This window comes from Candoia aspera, chromosome 2 (assembly GCF_035149785.1).
Source record: "Candoia aspera isolate rCanAsp1 chromosome 2, rCanAsp1.hap2, whole genome shotgun sequence".
Classification (NCBI taxonomy): domain Eukaryota; kingdom Metazoa; phylum Chordata; class Lepidosauria; order Squamata; family Boidae; genus Candoia; species Candoia aspera.
The window spans coordinates 101,864,880-101,888,521 of record NC_086154.1 but is presented as its reverse complement, the minus strand read 5'-3'; the positions used below and the strand labels follow the sequence as shown (position 1 = coordinate 101,888,521).

Sequence of the window (23,642 nt, the reverse complement as noted above, 5' to 3'; positions counted from 1 at the left end):
GGACACTTCCCACCAAGAATGCTTCCCCAATATTGCCTTCCCCTTGAGCAAGGTAAAAGGTTAAACGATTACAAAACAGAATGGGTTCAGTACGAAAGGGGAGGCCAGAAATTAAAATATGACAGTTTAGACAAAAGGTTCCCTTCAGACTTAATCAGAGACCTTAGAAGACAAAATGTCGCCCATTCACAGAATTTCGCAGAGCCTATCCAGGTAAACATTCTTCCCCAGCCAAACAGATCTCCATAATCCAATCACAAAAGATTCCTTCCAAGGTGAACATTCCAGGCTAGCAGACAAAGTCACAGCCCCGCAGGGAACCCAGATGATCAGAAGAGGAAACACCAACAGCAGGGAGCCTGACCACAGAGCGCCTCCTCTCCGAACTCCAGTAAACTGCACTTTCCTAGAATTCCTAGAGAGCGCCCCCTGCCAAGAAACTGGCTAAGTGTGCTTTCTCAGAAGTTCTTAGAGGGCAGGAACTCTTTTGCCTAACAATAGCCAAGCTCCCCTACGTAAAGAGCTTGCGGGGAGAATACAAGTGTGGCCACCTCTAACCAGCAGACGCTGTATCATGCTCTTGGAAAATAAAATTATCTCTGTTCAAGCCATCGCCTAAGAACTTTCATTCCTGGCTCAGAACAGACCTGGTAAGATTTCCTTCCAATAGGGCAGTATAAAAGCACATGAAGGATCATCTCCCTGTGCTACAAGGACAAGCCCTTTCACACATGGGACTTCAGTTGATCTCCCTTTGAGTCATTGTGAACTCCAATACAGTGTGTGGAGACATGCAGACCTATTTGTCTCCATTCACACACACACACACACACACACAGAATGCATATTTTAAGACTGAAATACATTTAGAACTCTATATTTCATTTTGAAGTGTATATTTTCAGAGAAAATGTATTGAAAGCATCAATGTTTCTCCTATTTTTTCCCATTTATCGCTAGAAGGCCTAGTGTCATCCTAGAAGAAGACATAGCTGCTTTCAGGTGCTGCAGAGAAGTGCAACCACCACAGCCCTTTGTACTCTGAAGCATCTTGTTGGAGATTGAATCTGAAGCACTGCATAGCCTTAATGTCAAATTGTATGCAATATCACACATCACAGACAGTCATATTCCCATGTTAAAATATCTGTAATGTTACCAGTTTTTTTCTGTGGAGCTACAATAAATGAGGCCTATGTAACTCTTCTCTCTAGGTAAGTGCCTCCTAAAACTCAGCATACTATCAAAAGTTCTCATGAATGCCAGAATAGTTGTTTTATGGATAGTAAATATGCCTTTACTAAGTACGAAGATTTGAAAGAAAAAATATTTTATATCTGTTTCACTCAAAATTCCTAAATATCCCGAAATACTTCCTAAAAAATTGTAGCTGAGAATTGTTCTTCAAACCCTCCACTTCCTTAGTGTTCACACTGAACGTTTGATGGCTCTTATAAGGGGGTATCGATTCTTCTTCCTGAAGTCCATAAACAAAGACATTACGTCCATGTCTTTGCTGTCCCCAGCCATATGGAAGGTGAACTTCTGGAGCAGAGTGCTGAAGAACAGGAAGAGCTCCATCCGAGCCAGGGCTTCCCCTGGACAGGCCCGCTTCCCTGAAATAGACAAAGAAAATATAGCTCATTTAGGGAGTACATCTGCTGGAATTTTGTCAGATAAAAGAATAATGTGAATCAGGTAAGCAGGTTACTTTGTGTTTGCTTTTCATGTCAGAGTATGAAATTAAACATATCCAATCTGTTCCAGAGGACTCTACCTGCCGAGAATGACATGAAATCATCTCTTTTCCTGAACTGGCCCTTTCCATCCAAAAAATGATCTGGGTTGAACCTCTCTGGAGTCTCCCACTGGAGAGGGTCAAAATGTACAGAGGTGAGCAATTGAGCGACAGCCGTGTCCTAGAGGGAGAGGAAGAAACAAATTGCATTAGTTCATGTGGAAAAGAAAGAGCCTTCATTGTCACTAGCCTAAGATAAAAACAGGTCAGTCAGGAACACTCTACAAACACTCTGTGAACATGGAGGAAAGGGGCAGTCCCTGTCTTAATAGGTATTTCTGTGAACTACTCTTTTATTCCAATTGGATATGAAGGGTCAGGGGATATATCTGTAAGTCATCCGTTCTTTTTCACCCCAAAAAATCTTGATAAAGAGTTCTCTCACCATACCTTGGGAATGTTGTAACCATGGAATTTTGTGTCACAAGTTGTTGCCCGTGGAAAGATCTCAGGGTTCTCTTTCTGATACCGTTGAACCTCGTGGACAACAGCATTTGTGAAAGGCATCCTCAACCGGTCTTCCATGCCTGGAGTGCGGTTTGCACCCACCACCTCATCGATCTCCTGTTGCACCTTAGCTGTGCGAAAAAATATTGAGAAGCCATTGACAGCCATTTACTTTCTCATGCTGAGCACCTGCAGTCAGCTACCACTTGGATAGAAACATGCCTTTTGAAGCACAAAGGGGGAAGACACTTCCAGATAGGACAATGGCCCCACCTCCTCTGAAGTCATTTCTCAGTGGAGTCCATTTCAATTTTTCTAGTTGAAGAAGACATGATTCATCTTGTTTATTTGTATATCTGTGCCTTACTAAATATGCTGAGAGCCAGCAAACATAAAGCCATTTCCATATTGGAAAATATGGGAAGGGGAGGTAGGTGGGGGAGAAGGAGGAACGTTGTTAAGGCATTCAACCTCTTCTGCCTCTTCATGATCCAAAGGATATAATTTCCCTAGAATTGACGGTCAGTAGCTGCTGCTTCAAAATCCCCATGAAGTCTCCTTTTCTGGAAGACTTAGTGGAGGACCCAATTGTTTCCAGGGCATGTTAGCTAGACGTGGTAATTTAAAACAACAACAAGAACAAAAATAAAAACATTCAGGATGAAGACCATGGTAAAACACTCCCATAATGGTTCCAAGAAATTTGCATATATGCAACTGCAATGACTTGAGGTATACTCAACAGTATTTTGAGGATTAATCATGGATGCCATAAGAGCCCTGATACCTTTCTATTTTTGTGTTTATTTCTGTACCTTGAATGTCTGGCAATTTTGCCACCACAAGAAGGCTGGAGAGCAAAGCATTGCTAGTGGTTACTGTCCCAGCAAAAAAGAGTTCAAGCGCAGAACGCACAAGGTTTTTAGGAGTGTAGATAATCTCAGATGAGTTCTGCTCCTGAGGAAAAAACAGAGGGAAAAGGGAAGAAGAAATCTACTTGGAATTGAAGTTCATGAAATTCTATGTAATCTCTCTCCCAATTAAAGGAAACTTAATTCAGTCAGAATGCCTTTAGAGCACATAGAAAAGCTCTTATTTTCTAAGGTATCTTTGGGTTTAGTAATTGATGCAGAGAAAGAAAGTCCATATCCTGAGGTGGTCCTCCAACCAAATATTTACTTTAAGGAATGGCCAGACTAGAAGAAGGAATATTCTTATTTTGACTGAGGTTGTTATTTATAACTAGGCTAATTTCTAAGTTGTATGCTTGGAAAACAGGATTAAATCTGATCAGAAAAGCTTAGATGTTTCATCCGAGGGACTAATCATAATAGGAATTGCTTGTACAGGATCATTCCAGGAAATTGCCCTTGATCCTCTTCATATGATCTATTGTGAGTCTAAAGAAATATCCTGTAAAGAATCAATTAGAATGGAAAACAAAATTCTATACTTAGTCATTTTTTAAAAAAAATAAGATTTCACATAAACATTGCAGCCTTATTTTAAGGAAGTGTGCTTCTTTTACTTTGATTTGTGAATAAAGAATACCAAATAGAGATTTCTCATGCTCAGCCTATCTGGAGAATAGTATATCCGTTTTAGCAACAGCAACTGTAGCCAGAAGAAAAATATATGCCAAGAAACTGACCATGTGGGAGTTGTCCAAGAACAAAGATAGAATGTGGAGAGTAAATAGTTTTATAGTTGTTCATAATAGATGAACTGGTTTAATCTTAGATGCATATCAGGGAATATTCATGATATTTATGCAGAAATTATATATATATATATATATATAGTACCTACCTTCTCTGACTTGATAAGGAAGCAGTCAATATAGTCACGGGGATTCTGAGGATCCAGTGTCTTCTGGTGGAGTTCCACTTTCTCATGGATAAAGCCACAGAGTTTTTCAATAGCAGTAAAAAGTTTGGTGTGTTGCCCAGGAAAGTATTCCATTATTTTTGGGAAAGTATTATATACCTGTAGCAAAGTTCATGTTAAATACTATACCATTTTAGATCATTATGGCGGAGGCTTAATACTCCAAATATTCAGAGATTAACTTTTACAGTGATATTCCTAATTGTCAAGTCTCAAATAGGTGCCAACGTCAAGAAGGCATGAACCAGATTTCACAAATGTATCTATAATGGTAGTCTCAAATAAACAGAGAATCTGGGAAACTGTAATAGGAATTTATATTTATAATGAGTTAATTAAAGCAAAGTCTCGTTGAAAAACCTTTCCCCAGATCTCTCCTCACTTGGGCTGAGTTCTATTTAAGAGATAATCTGTCAATTGATTCACCCACTGTTTTCCCACCCTACCATCTCTCACATTAATGCATACTAATTTAACTGCTCATAGTCTCTGAAATGGGGAAGATAGGATGTGGTTATTAGCACAAAGGTAACAGAGCTGCTTGGAAACAAGTTGAGGAGAGAGACACATGTCAATAATTCAATGTGATAATATTATTTGTAGTATATGTGGCAATGCTCTTTTTTTTAAAAAAGGAATGTATAATATAGCTTTTGGATCTGTATGGGATACTGCTTTTATTTTCATATCACAGATGTCATGGCATGGAGAGAATAGCAGTGAAACATTAACATTAAGAAGCATCAGCCCCTCCAGTGAAACACCATGTCTGGACCTCCCTGGTGAGACAAGAAGGGAGTGAGTACTAGAAACAAGCAGGTCAGGGCCAGAAGGAGTGTTTGCTCTGATGACCAGAGAAGGAAATGGCCTTGTAAGCCCAGCCAGGAGAGGTAAACTGGGGGTCTGTTGGTGTTTGGATGGCTCAGTTTCGCTGAATGTCTAGACTTGGCTTCTCCTGCTTAGTAGCTCATCAATCACATACAGTGTTCACATTTCTGACTTTAAAATTTGCACCCCTGCTAGTAAAAATGAGGCTTTAAGACAGGGGAATCAATGTAGATGAGTAACATACCGTTCCTAAAATACTATTAAAGAATCTTAATTGAGATTCCACAATCTTTTGGTTCTCCATGAAGGTTTGATCTTTATAATCAAATCGATTGCCAAAGACAACTGCGCAGATCACATTAGAAACAGCACTTGTAAATCCTCTTCTTGGGTCAAAAGGCTGCCCTGCAAGAAAGAGCACAGAATTTATGAGGGGGATCAGAAAATGTGGATCTTCCCTTCCACAAATCTCACCACAAAACTGGAACAAAAAATGTTTCAGGTCACCCAAGTCTGAATGATTCTTCTCCATCTGTCCCAGGAACCGAATGTGAATACAATTTTAAAATCCTATAACCTCCATAATTAAGATCCTCAATAATGCCTCCATGATCTTTCTAGAATGAGGAGGTCCAGATGGAATCCATTAAATGTATGTTAAAATATATGAAAAACTAGGCTACGTTTCCACCAGTTTCTTCACAATCTTATTTCTGGCTTCTGACTAGAATTGTTTTCTCACTGCGTGGGGTGCCTCCATCTGCCTTTTTCTGGTCATGGCTGTTTGTGTGTGTGTGTGTGTGTGTATGTGTTTACTTTGTTCCTTTCCCCTGACCAACCCAATTCTTCTTTACCTCTTCAAATTTTCTGCTTCTCTTTCCCGTTTTAACTGAGCTTCTGTTCCTTCCATCTCTCTATCCTTTTAATCTATCCAACACTTTTTTTAAAAAAAAATCCACACTCTATTTCTTTTCCTTTCTCCTTCCAGAGGAGACTTGTCCACCAAAGATGGTTTCCGAAGGTGCTACAACCTTCTGAATGAATTCTATTTGTGGCCTTTTAATTCAAATCCACATTGCCTGTCCTAACAACCAGGAAACACACTGAGACAATGAACTGGTCTCTAATATTTATTGCTAGTACTTAACAGGAATCCTAACAAACTGAAGAAGCGTGGGAAAAACCCAGACATATAAACCCCAAGGGTTAAGGCGGTCCCGATCTGTGTCTCTTTGAATGGCTGAACAGTTCCTCAGTGCTACGCATGCGCTTGACAGTCTGGATGGGAGCCCCCTGCTCGCCATCCTTACTCATGACATTGCCTTACAGATCTCCATCCCTCATGTGGCCTATTCTTATCCATGTTTTCCTTACCTCCCTTAGTTTACCCATCTTATTTACTCATAAAGTGTTTCGCTAGCTGCTGAATGTGCCTGATGTGTAATTTAAACATAACCATGGTAAAAAAAAAATCCATAATTATCCCGTTTCTGATCTTTAAGTTATTGTAGCCACACTAAAATTTCACTACTTCTGGACATGCCTGTAATTTTATGAAGCTAAGGGCTGAAATTGGACAGAAAAGAAGGAGAAACAACTTGAAAGCTGTTGTATTTCCTGTGAATATTTTTGCCTTTGCTCCTGAACACCACAGTGGGAAAAAATTGCAGCGGGGGGGAGGGGGCACTTGTCACTGCCTATCTTCCTTTTTCCTTATTGTGTGCACTTAATGCAGAAGGATTTGAGTTTTGGTTTAGAATCTAGTTTTCCTGTAACTTCACATAATACAAAATCCCTTTCAGCTTTTTTAAAAAATGAAATTATTCTCCTGCAGAACTGCTTTCGGCTTCTTTGGAGGACCTTGAAAGCTGCCCACTTCTTCCACCAGACAAAGGGCTTCCTCCTGGACCCTTTCAGACATGCTTTTCTTCCCCATCCCAAAATCTCGCAAGGTGGACAGTGTGAACCGTCGCATCTCCCTCCATTTCCTCTGATCAGTGGTGGCTATACCTGAAACCAAAGACACAGGAAAGGGATCATGATGTTAGTCAGTTCTCAGTTTTTGTGGAAGAGCATGTTTTGATATATACATGATAGTTTCAGGCACTTTTCCCCCTCAGATCTTTGTCTCATTCATAGTTGAAACAGGGCCTGCATTGCAATAAATTATGCATCACAAGATCTTCCCTCCCCACTTTTAAAGCAAGCACAACTTGGGGCTTGAAATATTGATGAGCCAAACTGTACAGCTTTCATATTTGGATTTATTTATTTGTTATCAATTTACATAGCCACCCATCTCAACAATTTACTCTGAGCAGCAGACAATATTAAAAATAAAGATAAAACAATTACAATAACAATTATAAAACTTCAAATACACAGAAGTTGAGAAAAATACTTTTTCTTAGTCATTAGCACAACCAGGAGATGGGATTGTTGCACACTTGGGGCCACAGGTCCGAGTATCTTTCCACTCTTGACTGCTGTCATATCAAGAAGAGAATGAATAAGGTTGTGGAAATCATGACACAAGTTTCTGTAACTATGATATAGACACAGAGATCTGTACTGGACATAGAGACAGTTCTGTACTGAGTTGCAATTTTCAGTGAGTGGAGGAAAATTAGATTCACTTCAGTATATGAGTGTTTCTGTGCAGTAGAGACATTCATTGACTAAAAGAAGACATTTCCTTTTGAAGGTATACGAAATTAATTTTCAACATTAGTCCAGACGGCATCAGCCAAAGGAGTTTTATTTGAAAAAAACATTTTGGTGTGTCTTTCCAATATATATATATATATATATATATATATACATACATACATACATACATACATATATATATATATCCTTATCAGACTTCATAATGGACCAGTGAAAGGAGAGATGGTATAGAAATGTTTTCCTCTCTCTCCCCCACAATCATGATCAAATTAACTTTTCTACAAAATCATATGTCAAGTGAAACTCTCTAGACTTTAATAGCAGAATTTAATTAATTAATTTTTAAATTAAATATAGACTGTACCTTGGACCTTACTCATCCATGTTAGTTAGGTTGTTTTATACATGTATTTTAAATTTGCCTTAAATTTCATTTCATTTATTAACTATTAAGATAGATTTATATATATTCACTGAGTATTCTGCTTGTGCTGGTCTACAACCATAATAAATTGAATTATTAATTAATAGCAGAATTTAAAATGCATGTAGCAGCTTAAAGAAAAACAAGAACAAATAAGGAAATGCAAGAGAACCAACCATGATTATGGAATATTCGCTGAATCATGGGCACAGAAGTACGTCCACTAAATTCTTCTGCGTGATCTACGAAAGCATCTTTTATCACTTCATATCCACAGAGCATAATCACTGGTTTTGATCCAATCCAGATGGTAAAGATAGGACCATACCTTCCAATAAGCTAAGGGTAGAATTAAATGAAAACCTAGTTAATTAGGTGATGACACTTTTTTTGGTAAAATTTTCCAAAGCATGTTTGAAATACTTTCTAGATTATCAGAGAGAAACCTTCAGAATGTTCAAGGAAAGCTCCAATAACTCTTAATATCCACAGAGCACACCAATATGATTAGGTTGCAGTACATTGTGTGTGCCCCCTAGTTTGTGGGATATGGCTAATAGTATGTTGACTTTTACGGTCATCTCTGGATTAAAGATCGTAGCTTGCATAGAATAGCATGTGCTGCTCATGATAAAACTGAGCTTTGGTTCCATTTGTGACATGCTAGCCAAAAGGACCAAAACTCACCAGTACTGTCCTTACCATTAACAAGGAATTTTACAGGGAGCACAAGTATAAGGCTGATAGTCTAATCCAGCCTTTCTCAACCTTTTGACCCTGGAGGAGCCCTTGAAATATTTTTCAGGCCTCAGGGAACCCCTGCACATTCAGGCTCCAATGTAGGCCAGAAGTTACAAAATTCTTATATTCGTTTCATGTGTAGGCCTGTATATATGCATTAACAGTGTTCCTTAAGCTAAAAATAAACAATGAAACTTATCTCTTTAATGTGAAGTTGGCTGAATTTGAAATAATTTTTTAAATAAATTGTGATATCCCAGGGAACCCCTAGTGACCCCTTGTGGAACCCTGGTTGAGAAACCCTGATCTAATCTAGTCTTTCTTCAGTTTATTATACAGATTTATGTGGAATCCACAACTGACCAACACTATGATGGGCACCAGAGGTCAATAGTTATAGGCCCATATGGTGACCACCATGTGATATAGAAGATTCAGTATGGAATGTATGAAAAACAAAAACTCAAGAGCATGAATTAAAGAATGAAAGAAAAATATATATGCTATGTGTTTGTGAGCAAGACTAAGACCAAGATGGATGTAATCAATCAGAATAAAGGTGGTCTGATCCTGTGGAGTGGAATCAATGAATATTAAGCATGAGGTGAAAGTAAAAATTTATGTTCAAGCAAAATGGTAATAGTGTATGTCAGGAAGTGTGAATTGGTAACATTTAGATTGTTGTGGGTATATGTATAGGAATCCATAGATTGGTAACAGTTGCACGTTAGTGTCAAGGATGGGTCTTGCGGAAAATGGACATGAAAGAAACAGAAAGAAGTTAAAGGACTGCAAGAAGAAAATATACATGTGTTATATGAAAAATAATAGAATATATATCAGTCTCCCAACAGAATTAATGGATGTGGACATAAGGAAAGAAGATGTAGGAAGTGCTTCAAACAGAGTGAGAAGAAATATGTAATAGAGTGCCACAGAAGTGTGTGGAGTTACACCGATGGGTACTTTGACAAAGAAGAAGAAGAAGCTACAGATGAAAAAAGATTCTTAAAAGAGAATAATTGTTACACTTGAAGGATCGGAATATGAATGTGAGCCACCTGCTCCCAATATGACCCTAAAAACCCTGAGAAACCATTTAAAATCAGCCCTCTCAAACAAGTGATTTGTGGCCATTTTCCAATGGCTTAACAGTGGGGATGGGTTTATTTCCTGAAGGCCTCCTATTCCATCTCCATTTTTAAAATTCTGGAAAGAAACAAAAGCAAAAATGGTCTCTTTCACCCTTTCTGGTATTGCCAGCCTTCTATCACCCTCTGAAAAGTCAGGGCTGAATTAAACCTTCCAACTGACCAAACCTTGCCTGTTTCAGCTTACATCTTGATCCTACATGTATCTGTTTGAAAATATTTCAACTCCAGTCAACCCAAAAGGAGACCACCCATGCTTGTTACAACTTTCCATTGTCTTATAATTCCCCACCTTTCAACCTTAGGTAAGTATTATGTTTTGCTATTTTGTAGCTCCCCATTATATCGGTGGTAGGATTACCACAGATGCTCTTCAAGAAACTGGATGGTCTCTAGATTCCAACCAAGAGTTCTGTATGTTTTTGTTGGCATCTAGTGATCACCCAGATTTTTGCAGGCCAGATGAGCCAGCTTTAGCCTTTGGTTAGCTAGGGCAGAAGCTGGGTCTGCGTTTCAACAAGCTGGAATAAAGCAGGGTGGCTAGAGGAAGAGGAAATTTCAATGAATTGGGTGCTAATTCATATGATATAAATTTGAGGCCCAGAGATTTATCGTTTTAAAAGTCTTCTTGTCACTACTTAGTTCTTTTAATGAACTTTATAGCCTCCATTATGTTTTTATCAGGCTGCCACAAGGAAACTCTAAGCTAAAATCCCTGCTGAAAATATACATAAACACTCAGTTAAAAAAAAACTCAAACTACTAAAATTAGGGAAAGGAAATAATATAGATAGCCTTCAAAGCAATCATACCTTTTTATAGGATTTATTCAGAGGTAGCACATCTCGCTGCAAGACGTTCCCCAGAAAAGGCCATGGGGTGGGTCCTGGGGGCAGCTGCCCTTTTTTCTTGTACATTTGGAAGGATGAGAAAAGGGTGAAAAGTATACAGAGAAGAAGCAGAGCTCCTGCCCATGTCAGCTCCATCCTTATCTGATCTCTTTTCCTCTTCAAAAATCCAAGAAACTGTTTCAATGAGACAAGATTGAAAGGAGGAGTCCCACTGGAGCCCAGACTAACCTGAATTCCAGATTTCTTCTAACCTTTCACACACCTCCTTATTTACTTTCTGCTCAATATGCTCTTTCACCTCTATTAGTATAGGAGAGCTATTCATCAACCTCCATAACTCCATAAAGGAAAACCATGCAGTGATCTTGATTGTGCCATTTAAGATTAAAAGTTCACCCACTAGTCAATTTCAACCCCATTACTGGGAGGGGAAATGACTAATTTCAGAGGGAATGGCAGTAGGCAATTCAAACATCTTTGATACAATGAGTGGCAATAACAGAATTTAAATTCATAAGCTAGGTAATGTTGAATTGTAAATACCACTTGGGGAAAAAACGTGGTGTTGGGTTATATAGTTTTAGTATTTCTAACCTATAAAACCTAATTACATGAATAGGGTAGTGAGGCTCACTTGTGAACTCCAAGGACTAGCCCTGCAGTGCCCTTCATAAGGTTCTCCTTGAAAGCAGAATGGTAAGGGTTTTCAGTAGATCTACTTCTTTTTCTTCTTATTTAAGTGTATCTGTGATCTTGGAATCATCCTAACTGGTGTTAAATACAATGAAAATTCTGTTACATTACAGCTCATTCTAAACACTCCCTCTTCTTTGCTGAGTTCATGGCAGGAAATGAGAGAACAATACGACATTCCATCCAAATTACAACTTCTGCCTATTTTCCTTTCCAGCTTGGTAAACCTCCAGGTTCAGTACTATGATTTGATTATGTGACATCAAGTCATTGTCAACTCTTAGTGACCATATAGATTTTCTCCATGATGATCTGTCCCTAATCTGGTCTTTCATGTCTTCCAATGGTGCACTCATTGCCCGTGTAACCAAGTGCATCCAGCTTGCTGCTGGTCATCCTCTGCTTCTCTTTCCTTCCAACTTTTCCAGCATTAGAGCCTTCTCCAGAGAGCTAGGTCAGTAGTATGAACATGGTTGAGTAGAAACTGATTTAAACCCTGATTTTAAAAGGATTCTCATCCAGAATCCCCGGAGCCTCCCCTGGACTACTATAGTATTCTATACGTGGGGCTTTCTCATGAAGACTACTCAGACACAATAGCTGGTCCAGAATGCAGCTGCATGAGTAATTATGAGTGAACACTCCTACTGTGCACCTGTATTATGCAATATAATCAAATATTTTACTTGTTAAACTGCAACTGTTTTATGTAATTCCAAATTTTAGGTTATATTTATATTTATTTATATTTATATTTACATCTACCTGCCCCACCCAATCTTGCAGAGAGGGCATGCTGACGACCCTGTCTGTAAGAGAATTCCATCTGGCAGGGTCCAGGAGCAGGCCTTCTCTGCAGTAGCACCCGCCCTTTGGAACATCTTGCCCCTGGAAGGTGAGGCTAGCCCCATCACTCCTGGCCTTTCGGAGAAACTTGAAGACCTGGCTCTGCCAGCTGGTTTGGGGCGGGGAGGAAAGAAGTCATGCCTGGGGTTGGCTAGTGCCTTGAAGTACCCCTTCCACATGAAGACTGAATGAGATATAGCCATTTGGACTTTATTTTTATTTATATTATTAATAATATGTAATTTTATAGTGTATTTTATATATTTATTGTTTTACTGAGGATTTTGTTGTAAACCGCCCAGAGTCCCTCCAGTGGGAGGAGATGGGCAGTGACAAATTTGATCGATAAATAAATAAATAAATATTTGTGACTTGCTATTTGAGCCTTTTGGCCATAATAACTTGAAAATGAGTATGTACTGTATGTGCTCTACATATAACGTCTTATTAGTGACTAATAAAATGCAGAAATCTAAAACATAAAACAACATAAAAGACATTTTAAAAAGAAAAAAAGTGTATATTACTAAGGTTGATTAATTTCATTCCAAATGCCCTGATTACCTCACTCACAGCCGCTTAAAGATGTTGATCAATTGGGAGATGAGATGAAATTTGGATATCATAGGAAGTTTCATGGTATAAAATAATGTATCTAGAGTAACACCAGCTGGAATTGCCCCTATAGGTTAAGACAGAACTGTTACAGCATGTTGTCTTTTCTCACTCCAGAGAAGAATGCTATAGTGATGGCATCAAAGACCACTGATAGGTCCAAGAGAAATAATAGAATAATATATCCGCATTTGGAGCATAGCTCATCTTCAGAATATCCAACTAACTTTCTGTGTCAAAGCAAGCCTGTCATTAGATTCAAATGGATCTGAATAGTCAGTTTTATTCAAGAACGTCTGGTGCAACACATGAGTTCTCTCTCCCCATCTTTGCCCAATCGCATACTTCACAAAGAGGGAAAGAGTAAATATCACCTTCCAGGATTAATATCTACTGTTACAGAAGTAGTACCAATGGGCCCTTTAAAAGTCTGGTTTCAACCTCTATTCAGCCCTGTTCATAGTACTAATCTGGATAGAGCCACCATTTTTCTCTTATCTTGAATAGGTGCATAACAAGTAAACATCCCTGGTTTGAATGCAAAGATATGCACTACATATTATTTTTCAAAAAGCTCAGAAACAGTAATTTATTTGTGTCCACGGTATGAAGGTAGAGTCTCCTTCATACTGTGGACACTCTCCTGAACCAATAGTGTTGAAAGGACACATACAAGAGAAAGAAAACAAGGAGGTGTGTGGAAAGTTAGAGATAATCTGGAATTTGGGGATAGCTGGGGCTTCATCTTTTTACCTTGTCTCTCTTAAACAGCTTTCTGGATTTTTTTAAAGGAGAAAAAGAGCTCAGAGAAGGATGGAGCTGACTGGGCCAGGAACTCTGCTTCTTCTCTGAATAATTTTCATTATTTGCTCATCCTTCCAAATGTACAAGAAAAAAAGGGGCAGCTGCCTCCATGACAGTCTCTGGGGAACCTGTTCCTGGGAGATACACTAGCTTTGTACTTTGACCTTCTCCGTAAATGATCGCTTTAAAAGATAGCCATACAATTTCTTTTCTCTAATTTTGATTGTTTCATTTATTAGTTTAAGTATCTTGCTTTTAATGGCAGTTATGTGTATTTTCAGCAAAAAAAACAATAGTTTAAAGCTGTCTTGTGGCAAACTGCTAATAACATACTGGAGGCTGTGGGTCTCAACTTTGTGCCATTTGAATTAGCACCAGACTTAATGAAATCTCCTCCTCCTCCAGCCATCCTGTTTGACTCAAGATTGTTGAAATGCTGATTGACACAATTTCTAACCTAGTGAGTCAAGGGCTACCTTTCAAGGTTGACGTGCCCTCAGCCTGGCCTTTTAGGTCTCTCAATGGACCATACATTGCTGTCATGATCAAGACACCTTCTCTTCTTCACCTCTTCTTTCATTTTCCCACATTGTGGACTTCTCAAGGGAGTGAATCTTCACATAATGTGTCCAAAATATGATTGTTTACTTGGCCTACTTTATATTTAATCTTGGTGCCATTTTTTTTCACTGTACTCCTTGACTTTCATTACTAGAGCTGCCAGATCATTTGCATTTTCAGCTAACAGAGTAGTGACATCAACATAGCAGAGATTATTGATCTTTCTTCCTCCAGTTTTAAAGCCACACACATCTCCTTCCCATCCAGCATCCCTCAATATATTGTATGCTTCACCATGTTTGTCTGAACTGTGGCTCCCTCTCCTGTGTCCCCATTTCCTTAGCACACTCCACACCCTGATATGGTTGACACAGTCAAATATCTTTCTATAGTCAGTTAATCACATACTGACTTTTTTTCATATTCTTTGGCTTTCTCAATTATCCAGCATGGATGACTTCGTTCTTCTGCTTTAGCTTGATTTGGAACTTGTACATTCATGATTTGTTCCACTGTCAGACCCTGGGCACATCTTTGCTGTTACAACTGACCTTTTCCACCTTCTTAGACCAATAATATAATCAATTTGATTTCTGTGTGCTCTAGGGATATTTATATATATAGGAAGAGTTTTGGTTGTTTGAAGAATGTATTAGCAATGAAGAAATAACTGGATGGGCAGAAACTGTTAAGTAATTATCCCGCTTCATTTCTGATACATTTTAGCTCTTTCATTCAAAATTAAACTTTTTCTCTCATATTTAAGCCTCCATCTGCACTTCCATGCATTTATTCTTCCGTTCTACTCCACAAAGTCAGACCACCATCACAGATTATCATATCCAACATCTTTCTCTTGGTTGCACAAACAACACATATATTTTAGTTTCTTTCATTTCTTTCATTAATTCATACCCCTTATCATTTATTCCTCTAAATTCCAAACTGAAATCTTCCAAATTGCATGGTGGTCTCCAGTGGCACTTATATTCCCTGCTAATGGTAAGGACAGTATAGTTATTTTGGCCAATATGAATCAACCAGAACCAAATCTCAGTTTTAACCTGAGCAGCTCCTGCTATACTATGCAGGCTAGGTTCTCTAATCCAGAGGTGACAGAGAAAGTCAACATACTGCTGCCCACATCGCACCAATTAGGATGGATATGGAATGTACTGGAGCCTAATTTTATGAATGTGGCTCATGGGAGTATAAAAAGTTATTGAAGCTTTGCTTCAACATGCTGAAAATTTCTCTGTGACAAATCCAGGATATATTTCAAATATACTTTAGAATAATTTCACCAAAAAAAAAAAAAAAGCTTCATGGCCTAATTAACTAGGTTTTAATTCTTCTTTCAGCTTACTGGGAAGCATGGGCCTATCTTTAACATCTGGATTGGATCAAAACTACTGGTTGTGCTCTCTGGATATGATGGTTGTTTAAATTACATGACTCAGCTTGTTCAAACCATTGAACAATGACTGGCTACAGTTAAAAATTATTCCATTGTGACCTCAAAGTGTCTTGCAGTGGCAGCCAGGCTTCCTCCTTATACGGTCTACATAATCTTCAACACAGTAAGAGCCATCATAAACTTTATAAAGTTATTGGGTAACTGTACAAGTGCTGCAAGTAAGCAGAGATGAAGCAAAGTGACCTGCTTAAATTATCCTTCTATGTTTCCTTGTAATTAAAAAATAGTTAACAAATTCCATGAAATCCTTTATACTGAACATATTTGTAGTGAGTAATTGCCTGCTAATCAGTGACCATGTGTGGCACTTTAAACTTAAAAGGCTAAACTGATTCCAACATTAACAGTAAGAAAATCCAGGGGTGGGGGGAAGGGAAATCATAGCTTAAAACATGCCAAATTTGAAGAACGCATCTTATACAAGGGTTTCTCCTGACAGCTTTTATTTAATCATTTTTAAAATTTAAATAAATAGACAGATGACAGACAGATAGGAAGCTGTTATGCTAAAGAGTAAAACGTTCAAAAATCACATTTATTTGCAGCAAAAGCTCCCACTTGGCATCCTGGGGGCTAGTCACCTTTAGGTAAATCTTTTTTGACTGGCCATGACTGCCATGGCAGCCATTTTGTGAGTTAAAAAAAAAAGTATCTGATAATTATTTGGTGAGGGTTCCCTCAAGACTCCAGCTGTACCCCAGGCCAAACAATTGCTGCTCAAAGGCACTATACCAATGTGAGGGCTCTATAGCTCTTAGCAGCTCCAGCCAGCAAGGCCACTGTTGAAGCATGCTGCCAATTGTTCTTGTTGTTTAGTGCATTTATATTCCATTTATATTCCATCTCCAGCTCAAAGTGGCTTGTGGGGGAGAGGGAGTGTCTCCCCTGACCTTATCCCTATCATAGCAATCCTGTGAGGGGAGAGAGAGTGACTGGCTCATACTCAGTGAGTTCTGCGGTTGAATTGGGATAAAAAGGTAGTTGGAAGGAAGGAAGGAAGGAAGGAAGGATCTAAAAGGGGATGTAAAGAACCCAGCAGCATAGTTTCTTCAGCCTGTACTGTAAATGAAAAAAACCTAAGCCTTCCTGCTTTGAAGAAAGATTTTGGCTTCCTAGAATTAAAAAGGTAACTACCATAAATGACTTTTTGCTGTTTTCATCTGCCATCTACTGGTTCATTGTAGAATAAAAATTGGACTGCACCTATGTTTGAAAGACTGGGTTGCATCAAGGGAGATGTTTGAAAAAAATTAACTTAGTAACAGAAAAAGCTAGAAATGCAAGGAAAATGGAAACAGCACTAGAAGAAAGAAAACTGAAGAGACAGAGCAATAATAATAATAAATGGTGGGCAAGGGTGAAAAGAAAGAAATGGCAGAGAAATTATTTGCCTATTACTGTAATGATTGCCTATCCCAACAGACTCAGTCTCACCAGCGGTTTCTGAATAAAACTGATTTATTGAAAGAATAGTATACATATACGAGGAAAGCTGAGAATAGGCAAAAGCGCGCCAAATACAAACTAAAAACCCTTGCCTCTAACCTGATCCCGCCCCTTACCCCAGCATCGCAACCACCCCCTCCCAAGTGTTGGTAAACGTCACACCTCGGCCTGGGAAAGCAACCTTGAATACATGTCATAACCCAAACACACATTCCTTCAGAGCAGCACAGAGATAACAGCCTGGCAAGGCTGAAATTCCCCACCCCGCGGAGGATAGACATGGATCAGAAACATGACATGCGAAACGTTACGATGTATGCAAACCATTGGAACGATGAACATGACATACCGCCCCCCTTAAAGAAACTAAGCAAAATTAAGGAGCAGGCTTATCAGGATAAGCAGCATGGAAATGGGTAACCAGAATAGGGGAGTGAACATCGTGGGCAGCAACCCACTCAGGATGAGGGAAATGCTTCCAGCGAACAAGGTATTGTAAAACAGAACGACATCGTCGGGAATCAAGGATTTCTCTGACTTCAAAGTGTTGCTGACCATCAATCATGACAGGTGCAGGAGGGGAAGGTTGTGGATGCCAGCGGGTTGATTCGTTGAAAGGCTTAAGCAGGCTGCAATGAAACACAGGGTGCAAACATTTAAGATTCTTAGGCAAATCTAATTTAAAAGTAACAGGATTAATTTGAGCAATGATAGAAAAAGGACCAATAAATTTAGGTGCCAACTTTTTGGAAGGTTGTGTGGATTTGATGAATTTGGTGGAAAGATAGACTTCATCACCGACTCGAAAAGATGGTAGGGATGACCGCTTAGAATCGGCATGACGTTTAAAAGTGGCTTGGGCATCTGTAAGTGCTTGCTGTATTTTCGGCCAGGAGTCTCCCAGGCGTGCTGCCCAATCAGCAGGTGAAGAGGGAGGGGATGTTGGTTGCGGCAGCTCCGGGATCGGAACAAAGTCACGGCCAAAAACTGTATGGAAAGGCACTTGGCCAGTGCTTTGATGAACGGCATTGTTGTACGCAACTTCTGCAAAAGGTAGAAGGTCAACTCAATTATCTTGCTGATAATTAACAAAAGCACGCAAATACTGTTCAAGTGTAGAATTAACCGCTTCCGTATTTCCGTCAGTCTCCGGATGCGATGCTGTAGACAATGCCTGTTTAGTGCCCAGTAATGTCATAAATTCCCTCCAAAATCGGGACGTGAATTGTGTGCCCCTGTCAGTCACCAAACGAGAGGGGCATCCATGAATTTTGTACACATGTACAATGAAGAGGCGGGCCAGCTGCTGCGCAGATGGGATGGAGGTACACGGGATGAAATGGGCTTGCTTAGAGAAAAAATCTTTTACCACCCAAATTACAGTTTTTCTCTGCTAGGAGGTAAATCAATGATGAAGTCCATAGAAATTTCCTCCCAGGGGCAGGAGGGATTAGCCACAGGTTGCAACAAGCCCTGGGGCTTTCCCACTTTTCGTTTAGAAGCAGCACATACTGGGCAGGAACTAATATAGTCTTTAATGTTGCACCTGAGCGTTGGCCACCAAAACTGGCGTCTAACCAAATGAAGGGTCTTCAAAAACCCAAAATGCCCAGCCAATTTGTCATCATGGGATCGTGAGAGGATGGTTTTGTGTAAAGCCTCAGGCACATAGAGACGATCATGTTTCCATGCAAAACCCTGTTTAAAAGTAACATCGTTAAGGTTTGCTTGCAACCAAGTGTCAGATTTCAGTTCGGAAAGAAACTGTTGTTGCAAGTCTGAGGGAACAGGCAAGTGCTTTGTGCGAGGTGAAATTGAAGCGTCTGTTTGCTGCGCACGAGTCTGGCTGCGAGTCACAGCTACCAGACTCATTTGGGGCTCTGTCCAGAGATTTCCCACTATGTTGGGCACAGCAGTGGCATCCTGAGGCTGGCGCGATAGTGCATCAGCCAGAAAGTTTTTTTTCCTGGAATAAATTTTAGTTTAAAGTCAAAACGACTAAAGAACTGAGCCCATCTAATTTGCTTTGGGTTGAGTTTACGAGACGCAGTCAGTGCTTCAAGGTTTTTATGATCAGTCCAAACCTCGAAAGGGTGGGCAGCCCCCTCCAATAAGTGACGCCAGCTTTCCAAAGCAGTTTTAACAGCAAAAGCCTCTTTTTCCCAAACGTGCCACCTCCTTTCTGTCTCTGAGAATTTACGGGAGAGGTAGGCACATGGCTTTAACCGTCCGAACTTGTCCTTTTGTAATAATAGAGCTCCAATAGAGAAATCAGAAGCGTCCACCTGCACTACAAATGGTTTGTCAGGATCAGGATGCTGTAGAATAGGTTCGGACATAAACAGTTGTTTAAGGGTTTCAAAAGCCATTTGGCATGCGGGTGTCCATTTTAGTAGTGCTCCCGGATTTTTCACACTCCGTGTATCCCCCAAACCTTTTGTTTTGAGTAACTCAGTGAGGGGTAGCACTATTTCCGGGAACCCCTGGATGAACGGCCGATAGAAATTCGTGAATCCAAGGAGACTTTGTAGCTGCCTACACGTGTGTGGCGGCTCCCATGCCAAAATGGCTTCAATTTTAGCGGGATCCATTTCAATTCCTTTATATGAAATTCTATAGCCCAAATAATCAATTTGCGATTTATGAAATGCACATTTAGACAGTTTAGCATACAATTCCGCATTTCTCAGTTTGCTCAGTACTTGTCTGACTAGGTTAACATGTTCTTCCATAGTTTCGGTATATATTAAAACATCATCCAAATACACCAACACCCCTTTAAATAGGTGGTCATGCAAGACCTCATTGATCAGTTGCATAAAAACTCCTGGCGCTCCCGCCAATCCAAATGGTAGTACTTTATATTGAAAAGCACCCAAAGGACAATTAAAAGCAGTTTTCCATTCATCCCCCACCCATATGCGAATACGGAAATACGCCTCCCTCAAGTCCAACTTAGAGAATATTTTTCCCTTTGCCAGATGTGTTAGCATATCTTTTATTAGGGGCAAAGGATATTTATTTAATATTGATACTTCATTGAGCCCACGGAAATCTGTACACAGTCTCAAAGTGCCATCTTTCTTTGGTCGAAACACTACAGGTGCGCCCACCGGAGAGCTGGCTGGTTCAATAAAACCTCTAGCTAGATTTTTGTCAATGAACTCTCGTAGTGTTGCCAGCTCCTTCTGGGTCATAGAATAAATTTTGGGACTAGGCAATTTCACATTAGGAACAAATTCTATGGCACAGTCAGTTTTGCGATGAGGCGGCAGCCAGTCCACCTCCTTTTCACCAAACACACCTGCAAAGTCCTGGTATTGCTCCGGCAGCCCTTCCAGCGGCTCGAGGACCTGCAGAGAGGTTGTTGCTGCCCGTCCCACCTCGCTGTCGTCTAGTTGGTCCTTATCAGGGGCTTTATAAAATCCATCTGCAAACATCACCGTTCTATGCACCCAGTTTATAAGGGGATTTTGCCGTACAAACCAGGGCATCCCTAAGATGACCAAAGGTCCCCCTACCGGTGCCACAATAAACGGTATTTTTTCCCAATGGCTGCCCATTTGCAATGCAACCATCCCTGTAGAGTGGGTAACTGGTTTCCCCCCTGCCGTGGTCCCGTCCAACTGGGTAAAGATCATCGGCCGCTTTAAAGGAAACGTGGGTAACTCCAACGCAGTTACCACGTCGGGGTGCATCAAAGACCGTGAACACCCCGAATCGATCATGGCCCACAATTCTATAGTTCTGGTGCTGGACTCCAACTTCACTTTAACGGTCAGGGTAGGGAAATTCCCACTCACCGAAACATGGTCGCGCCCATCTTCTTCTTCCACCTGCCCCACGGCGCCCTTCAAAGCACGGCGCCCTTCAAACCCGTTTTCCGCCGGCTCCTCGATCTCCAGTCCCCTCTCTTCTCCAAAGAAGGGGATGCCTTCAAGCTCCGCCTCAGCCAGTGCGGCTTTCATCTTCCTTGGTAGGGATGGTGACTTCCTGGCTGGTTTAGCTGGGCGATCCTCGGTTCTTCTTTTTGGGCACGCCGCCGCTCGGTGTCCTTCCTTCCCGCAGCGCAGACATTGCCCCTTGGCAAAGCAATGTTCCCTCTCCTCCTCCCACGAACGCTGGCTGGGTCGTCCTGAAGAGATTGGGGCGCGGGTGCTTTTGATTGTTTTGCCTTGTTTTACTGCCTTGCAATGCACGAAGGTTTCCAGAGCGTTTTCAGCACTGCCTGCTAGTTGAATCCATCCATACAAAGTCTTTGGGTCATCACGCCCCAGAGCCCACTGGAGGACCTCAGTTTCCAACCCATCTTTAAACATCTCCACTAGGGTAGACTGGGACCAATCCTCAACTTTTCCAGCCAGTGCTTTGAATTCTAACGCGTAATCTGCCACTGAAAGTGACCCTTGGGCAAGATTCTTCAGAGCCCGTTTCGCTCTTTCTTGTGCCAAAGGGTCTTCAAAGTGTTGTTTTAGCGCCCACAGGAACTCCTCAAAGTCTTCTAACTCTGGGGCCTCTGCTTGGCACAGCTGGACATACCAATCCACCGCCCTCCCCTTAAGCTTATTTGCAATGGCATTGATTTTCCCCCTTTCGGAGCGAAAGCTCTGCTCCCAGTCCTCCATATAGCTATTAGCATTGGTAAGGAAGAAAGACAGCTTCGTAGGGTCGCCATCAAACTTCACCGAAAAAGGGGGTGGGGGTCTCGCCGCCTCCAGAGGTTCGAATTTTTCAGTAAAGTCTAGGGTTCTCCTCCCTTTTGCTGACTGTCAGAACTGGGCTCTACTTCTTCTCCGCGGAGATGGGGGTGGTGACTCAGGGTTGGCACTCTGGTCCCTAGCGTCTCTTCGTCTTCCCTCAGCAGACCCCAACTTTCTATGGCTTTCCTTTAGCATAACTGCTAAGGATTCCAGTTTCTCCTCTAAAGCCTTCATACGCGCGGGGGTGACCGATTCTTCGGGTTTACTGGTTACCACTACCACTGTGGGTGACAACGGAGGTCCTGGTTTCCGGACCTCTTCTGCCTCCCCTACAGCGGAGTCCTCATCCCCAGTTCTATAGTCGGCCCCTGAAGTGCCCATCATTTCCGACGTTACCAGTTGCTCGCCAGTTTGTAGACCCAGCTGTTCTCGGCGCGCCACCCTCTCTGCGCGGGAGCTCCAGGCCACCTTCGCTGCTGTGGTGTCCAGCTCCTCTTCAATCCACTCAGCTTCTCGTAGTAAAGACATCGCTAGCGCTCCCCGTCACAGGTAATCTGGTTAGGGGCTAGCGGGTTAAGTTTTTGATGATTCTCAGCTTTATGTAATGATTGCCTATCCCAACAGACTCAGTCTCACCAGCGGTTTCTGAATAAAACTGATTTATTGAAAGAATAGTATACATATACGAGGAAAGCTGAGAATAGGCAAAAGCGCGCCAAATACAAACTAAAAACCCTTGCCTCTAACCCGATCCCGCTCCTTACCCCAGCATCACAACCACCCCCTCCCAAGTGTTGGTAAACGTCACACCTCGGCCTGGGAAAGCAACCTTGAATACATGTCATAACCCAAACACACATTCCTTCAGAGCAGCACAGAGATAACAGCCTGGCAAGGCTGAAATTCCCCACCCCGCGGAGGATAGACACGGATCAGAAACATGACATGCGAAACGTTACGATGTATGCAAACCATTGGAATGATGAACATGACAATTACGCAAAAAAAAAAAAAAATAGATATCAATACCTGCAGGGGAGGCAAGGGAGGCAAATCATGAAATATATGTGACAATTAATCAGATACTGAGACTTACAGTAAATACTTGCATCAGACATTGATACAGAAATCTATAATCTATATTTGCATGATGATGTCATTTTGGTTGTTGTGGGTGCCAAAGGACTTGGACTAGGGGAACCCAGGCTCAAGTCTTTACTTGACCACAGAGCTCACTGGGTGACCAGGAGCCCATCACTCTCTCTCAACCCATTTTATTTCACAGGATTGTTATTGTGAGGATAATATAGGGAGATCCTTATGTACATCAACTTGGCCTCCCCAGAATCTTTAAGCCCAGTGACAATTATCTCTTTCTGCTGATCTACTCAGTCAGGCATGGCCTTGGAGACATTATAAACAGTAATTAAACTCTGGGCAGGAAGGTGAAGAAGCTGGAGAAACAGTTGCTATTTCTTTTATTCCTTCCTGTTGAAGAACATAGGTCAGAAAGAAAGAGAAGAATATTGTAAGTGTGTCAGCACCTGTTCATTCGAGCATTCACACAATAACAGTCAGGAGGCTGTGTTCCTTTAACTGTTTTAATGAAGTGAAATGAATGGTACAGAGGTCAAGCTGCGAATGGAGAGTTCCCGTTCAAACCTAGATTTAAAACTACATTTCCTTAACTGGTGCCCTTTCCC

General features: G+C 40.9%; 1 protein-coding gene and 1 long non-coding RNA gene across 2 annotated transcripts; both read right to left on the bottom strand.

Annotated features, from left to right (window-relative positions):
- Positions 1-1,271: 1,271 nt before the first annotated feature.
- LOC134489754 (cytochrome P450 2C5-like) lies at positions 1,272-11,034 on the bottom strand. Its single transcript, XM_063292618.1, has 9 exons — positions 10,759-11,034; positions 8,231-8,393; positions 6,821-6,970; positions 5,205-5,365; positions 4,055-4,231; positions 3,061-3,202; positions 2,189-2,376; positions 1,778-1,919; positions 1,272-1,616 (listed from the first exon to the last, which is right to left on the bottom strand). The coding sequence occupies exons 1-9, from the start codon at positions 10,930-10,932 to the stop codon at positions 1,429-1,431; spliced, it is 1,485 nt and encodes a 494-aa protein (XP_063148688.1). The 5' UTR covers positions 10,933-11,034; the 3' UTR covers positions 1,272-1,428.
- LOC134489755 (uncharacterized) lies at positions 5,922-6,581 on the bottom strand. Its single transcript, XR_010067172.1, has 2 exons — positions 6,288-6,581; positions 5,922-6,044 (listed from the first exon to the last, which is right to left on the bottom strand). It is a non-coding gene; the product is annotated as an uncharacterized LOC134489755 (long non-coding RNA).
- Positions 11,035-23,642: the final 12,608 nt, after the last annotated feature.